Below are 6,081 nucleotides of genomic sequence, written 5' to 3' on the forward strand. Positions count from 1 at the left end.
AGTCTAGCAGCTGCACTTTTAAAATCTGTAGACATCTCAGGGAGGACTGGTTTACACCAAAAAGAAGTGAGTTACAGTATCTAACAGGGATTATTTAAAAACATAAATAATGCTTTCATGAAAGTGATGAAAAGAGAGGAATGGTTTTATGTTGGCAGTTTCAGCTGAAAGGAACTACTTTTAACAATAGAATTTACCTGCTTCTCAAAACTTGTCAAAGTCTGAATCAAATATTTCCATTGTTGACTGAAACAATATTAATGGAAATGTGTAAATCGAGTGACTACTACTGTCTATAATTTACACTGAGATTTCATAACCCATGCTAACATATGTAAAAGTCTACAAATTAACAGTTTAGATTTTGCATACCATTATCATTTACACAAATGATACACACTTGTACAAATACACACAAAACAGCTTAATTCAAATATTGCACTGGAAATTATGCTTGAAGTAGCCACTATAAGATAGGCCAAGGTAAATTGTGAACATAAAACAATACACATGGTCAGCAACAACACTCAGCTTTTGGCATGCACCTTTCCCTACATTATTACACTACCACCTGTGTGAACTGTATACACAAGGCAAATTAAATCCATTAGGTCACGTCATTTACAGTAAGAGCCTACTGTTTGCATGCTGCAACAGAAATGTGTAGTTTGGTTAAGTCTGTGCCGACTCTGATTCCTCATCTTTGCTAACAGGAGTAGAACCTGATGTGATCTGCTGTTGTAGTACATCCGCCTTTAGGGTTATTATGTACTATACGAGTTACTGTAGCCAGCAGACTTGCTGCTCAGTGTATGCTTCAGATAAGCAGTTTGTGACCATTTTCAAACCATTTTACACCAACAACGATGCTGTGAACAATGTCCCATAGATCACTTTTATTCAAATGTTTTAACAGTTCTTGATTTAATATAATGCACGCTGCTTGCACTTGATTGCAGGCGTGTTTTATGTTTGTGTGTGTGTGTGTGTGTGTGTGTGTGTGTGTGTGTGTGTATATATATATATATATATATATATATATATATATATATATATATATATATATATATATATATATATATATATATATATATATATGAAGTATTGTGTACTGCAGAGCAATTTAACTAAGAAATCTAATAACTTGCAGTAGATCTATTACCAGATACTAGTGAACGTCTGCATGAGGACGTGCCAAAAGCGTTTGAAGTAAGTCTGGTTTCTCCATTCACGTTGGGTCAGACGCAACTATGTACGTCACTACGCCGTACAAGGCGATTGGTCAGACTGTGTCCCTATCTGCCCGATAGACCGCCCCTTTTCCCACGTCGCTCGTATAAAGGCTTCTCCCTGCGGGTTTTTGACGGGACCCTAGTTGTTAGAGGGAAAATGTATCGCTTTCGTTTGCAGGCTTTCATCGTAATCGCTTTTAATTCTTTACTATTCACTGTGGCATTGGAAGATATTAAATTTAAGAGACATTATAGTAAAAACTGGTCGTGTATTGGCTGATTTTAGGTTTATTTCTTCTATATTTTTACAAAAATGCCTAAGCCTAAGAAGAGGAACGGCAGGGGTAAGTTGTTGCTAAAGCTAACTAAATAGCTAGCTATGTCTGGAAATTACACTGGCCTATTGCCTGACTGGTGCCGGATCATGGACTTTGTAGTTCTTTGTACGTCGACATGCCATTTGATTCCTTACTTCCAGGGGATTGAGTAGAACTACAATGCCCATGTGAGCAAAAGCTGTTTGGGTAGAGGGCCAACATATTTTGGCTTTTCAACATTAAACAAAAGAAATTTCTTTAACTTGTTGACAGTTTGTGTTTTCTGATGATGGCTCGAACTGTCTAATGTTCATTTCATGGACTTGCTGTTTTCTGTAATTGTAGGTTGTCTGACTGCGTACTCAGCCAGTTAGCTAACGCTAGCTGTAGCGTTACATGGACAACGCTCGCTAGATGTCGAGCTAGCAAGTAATCTTTAGGCCGTCGTGCTTTTACTTGCACCCGGAGACCTGACGCGCACGCATGAATAACACGTTTTTGTCTTTTTTTTTAACCTTTGCGGTTCTGTCTCTGTTTAACTCGCTAATGCATTCTAAATTCAGGGTAATTGGCTAGCTAAGCTATTTCTAGCTGTTAAGAGCTACAACATGGCTAGCTAAACTAGCTAACGCTATTTACGTTCATTTAAGCGAAATAAGTGCGATTTACAGCTACGTAACTGTTTTTCAAATTTGTTAGCTAGTTATCCTTGCTAGCTAACGCTATATTTCTAGCGACAAATTGGCTATTTGATCATCTAAGACATCATTCACCCAACCAAATAGAATGATCTTTGTACCGTAGATGGAGGCAAAGTTCTGTTCGTTCAAGATAAGGTTCAGCGAGTTATGATTGCAAGCTTGGCTAACTTATTTGGCTACAGGAAGCTATTGATGAGTGACTCCAACCGGCGATTATTTAACACAGGCCGTGTGTCTGTCTAGGTGAGATTGGCATCAACCAGTGAGCCACGTAGCTATCTATCGTAGCGGTTGTGTTTGTGTTTTTAACATTGAACCGGCGGTTAGTCGGTGTACGTCTATCCTCGCCGTCGTGTGCGTGATCTTTCTGCCAAGTGTAAGCATCTTGTTTGTTGTCGGCTAACTGCGTCATCCTAGACGAGACGTGAGCGAAGCCCCCACCCCTTAACCACAACGGGTCTTTCCCGGGGATAGTGTCTGTGACCTTACTTCTGTTGGCGTTTTGCACATTGTTTGCATATTCTAAAAAATGGTAGCTGTCACGGGAAAGATGATGCCTGCCAGCCTCTAATATCGGCCTGATCATGTGTTCAAAGGGTATTGAAACGTCCCACTACTTCCCCACTAGTCAGTAAATCTGCAGTACTGTCTAGTTGTTGCGACAGGTGCCCATCTAACTTCACGTGCTCCGTCATCCAAAGCCATCCCTTCACTGAATGTGGACGGTGTGTAACTGGATGTGGTTTGCTGGTGTCGCAGGGGGACAGTATGGTGCTGTGCAGCCTTTCAGCGATGAGGATGCTTCCATCGAGACACTCAGCCACTGCAGCAGCTTCAGTGACTCCACCAGTGTGGCAGAGGAAGGTGTGTTTAGCATTTGCATGCTGCCCTCCTGGTGTTCACACCCACCGAACTGCCCGTCACCAGCAAATGAGCACAAGTGAATAATGTTGGAGACACAGATTTGGAAGGGAAAGTGGTGATCCTACCGTTTTGATATCAGCAGGCGGAGATGCTGAGAGAGTGGCTGAGGAGGAGTTCCACTGCAAACTGAAGGTTTACATCGATTGCACAGTTGACAAAAGGTTTGTGTCCAGTCCGTGTCCAAGTTCTGTCTTTTTTTTTTCCCTTTTTTTTCCCTCTCTTCCCCGTGAAATGCCACTGCTTGACCTAAAATCTTTTCAAGTGGAATGTGTTTTGGTTCTGATGTGTCGATGAACGATATTTTCCTTCCAGTGCTAAAACTAGGCAAGGTGCACTTGATGGATTGAAGACTGCCATGGCAACAAAAATCCTGTATGAGTTTATTTTGGAGAGAAGGATGACCATCACAGACAGCATTGAGCGCTGCTTGAAAAAAGGTTCTTAAGAGTTTCAGAGAATTAAAGTGCCTGATATAGCTAATGGCACTGCTATTATTTCTGCATTAATATGAGCAATTTCCCTGTCTTGCAAGCCATGTCTTGCGTGGCCAATAAAGGCAATTCTGAGTCATTTGGGGTCTTTGTTTTGATTTGCTCTTTCCCATCATGGCAGGTAAAGGGGAGGAGCAGCGTGCTGCGGCCTCCCTCGCATGTCTCCTGTGCATTCAGCTGGGCTCAGGGATCGAGAGCGAGGAGGTCTTCAAGACCCTCAAACCCATATTTAAAGCCATCCTCAGTGATGGAACAGCGAGCGTCCAAGCCAGACAGGCAGTGAGTATCTGCATTCCACTGGACTGGGTGCCAGACCACAGTAAACACCAAATGGACTTTCCAGTGCTCTTCCCAGAGAATTAATGTGCTGTCTCCTTTTCAGTGTGCAACAAGTCTGGGTCTCTGCACTCTGGTAGCAGAGGATGACATCTTGGTAAGTTCTGGAATGCCTCTGCAGTGTTCCAGGCATTTGGCTTTGGGGATTGAAGTACCAAATTAAATCTGAGTGGTTAAAGCTGTGTGCCAACTAGAATACGGCTTGTCCAAGCAAGCCTACCTTGCTCAGAGCTTTTGGTCTGGGAGTGAATTGACACCATTGAAGGCAGTTTGGCAGAAAGTGCAAACTTGTGTATTGTTGCTCAGCTAAAGCTGCAAAAGAAAGCTTTCATAAGCCTGTAGGCTGATGTTTGCCTCTCACCCAAGGATGTATATGCCACCATGGAGTGTTTTGAGAGCCTTTTCACCCGCTCGTACATGCGTGAGGATGGCAGCAGACCATCTCTGAGCCCTGCGACCACTCAGCTGCACACCAATGCACTGCTGTCCTGGGCTCTGATGCTCACCATCTGCGACTCCAGCCACATCACAGCCATCATCCACAAGTATGATTCCCTCGGCTTGTGTGCACTAGATCCTCTAGGCAGCTCTTTTGAAGTGGTGAATTCAGCCTGCTGAACTATCTGGTGAAGCATGGCAGGTGCTTTGGGGGTGACCTGGCTCACTTGCATTCTGTTTCAGACACCTGGCCAAGCTGCCACGGCTTTTGGAGAGCGAGGATGTCAACATGCGCATCGCTGCTGGGGAGACCATCGCCCTGCTGTTTGAGCTTGCAAGGGATGTGGACCTGGTGAGTGCCCTGGTCTTCCCTTGCCCACAAGCTCTGTGCTACCTATGGCGTGTACTGTGCGCACCATGACTGTGCGGGCTGTTCCAGGACTTGGACGGTGAGGACTGGGAGGAGCTTTGTGCCAAGCTGAGCGCCCTGGCCACTGACTGCAACAAACACCGCACCAAGAACGACAAGAGGAAGCAGCGCTCTGTCTTTAGGGATGTGCTAAAGGCTGTGGAGGTGAGGAGCAGGCGTGGCTCTTGGGGTAACAGTTGCCTTGTGGATAATGCAGTTCTAATCCACCTCTCCTTTGCCTGCAAGCAGGGAGGAGACTTCCAGACAGAGACTATTCGCTTTGGCACTGAGCGCATGGCCATTGACAGCTGGCTGAGGAAGAGGACATATGACACCTTCAGAGAGTTTGTGGGTTCTGGGATGAACTACCATCTGCAGGTAGGGTGAACAGGTGCTTAATCATACCTGGTGTTCAGTGTGGGATTTGTGATGTGCTGTGCTGAAGAGAATCTGTTCAATATTCTGATCGTGTGCTAGGCAAATGAATTCATCCGTGATGTGTTTGGACTGGGACCACCGGTGCTGATCGATTCTGCCACACTTAAAGCCATGAAGACCTCCCGACTGGAGAGAGTAAGGCCATGCTGTCCTGCAACCTCTCCCATTTTGAATAATTTGCAATTTCAAGGTTTGTCCAGAGCAGTTGGTTGATAAATGTGCACTAATCTGGGGGCTTTTTTCCAGCACCTGTACAATGCTGCTGCATTCAAAGCTCGTACCAAGGCCAGGAACAAGTTCCGTGACAAAAGGGTGGATGTGGGAGAATTCTAGACTCCTGTTCTAGTTCAATTATTCTGTCTTTGTTTGGCTCCATTGAGTTTCCTCTCCCCTGCTGTCCATGAGCGTATATAGTGCAGTTTATTCCTAGCAAGTGCATTTTCAAATATGTATTTATATAGGTCTTTGTGTAGTTGTGGTTTATTTTTGGCCTTTTGGGGTAACTATTCTGTAACACAAGTTGTACTATGTATTAGATGTTTTCTCCCCTGTGGTATAGCAAGTGATGCAAGAAAAATAAAGCTGAAACTCAGTAATTGGGTTTGTGGTGGAAATTGCTTGTTCACTTAGTTTTCCATAGGAGATGGTGCAGTTAAGCAGAGAACTTGTGGTGCAACATTTCTCTGCCTGCCAATTCTGGAGTCAGTTCCTGGTTCTGTGAAACTAGATTTGTCTCAAATAACACCATTTAATCAGCTACTGGAGCTCCTCCTCCCCATGCTAAGAGAATGCTCT

General features: G+C 44.1%; 1 protein-coding gene across 2 annotated transcripts; it reads left to right on the forward strand.

The window, feature by feature from the left end:
• Nucleotides 1–1,356: 1,356 nt before the first annotated feature.
• On the forward strand, nucleotides 1,357–5,671 carry ifrd1 (interferon-related developmental regulator 1). Of its 2 annotated transcripts, none has more exons than XM_027019774.2 (12): nucleotides 1,357–1,576; nucleotides 3,010–3,114; nucleotides 3,254–3,335; nucleotides 3,487–3,611; nucleotides 3,787–3,944; nucleotides 4,048–4,098; nucleotides 4,368–4,546; nucleotides 4,683–4,791; nucleotides 4,879–5,013; nucleotides 5,098–5,226; nucleotides 5,326–5,421; nucleotides 5,533–5,671. In XM_027019774.2, the coding sequence occupies exons 1-12, from the start codon at nucleotides 1,546–1,548 to the stop codon at nucleotides 5,617–5,619; spliced, it is 1,287 nt and encodes a 428-aa protein (XP_026875575.2). In that variant the 5' UTR covers nucleotides 1,357–1,545; the 3' UTR covers nucleotides 5,620–5,671. The 2 variants fall into 2 exon arrangements, with proteins under 2 accessions (XP_026875575.2, XP_026875577.2); XM_027019776.2 differs by having other exon boundaries at nucleotides 3,257–3,335.
• The last annotated feature ends 410 nt before the right edge of the window (nucleotides 5,672–6,081 follow it).

The sequence above is a fragment of the Electrophorus electricus genome, chromosome 7 (assembly GCF_013358815.1).
Source record: "Electrophorus electricus isolate fEleEle1 chromosome 7, fEleEle1.pri, whole genome shotgun sequence".
NCBI lineage: Eukaryota > Metazoa > Chordata > Actinopteri > Gymnotiformes > Gymnotidae > Electrophorus > Electrophorus electricus.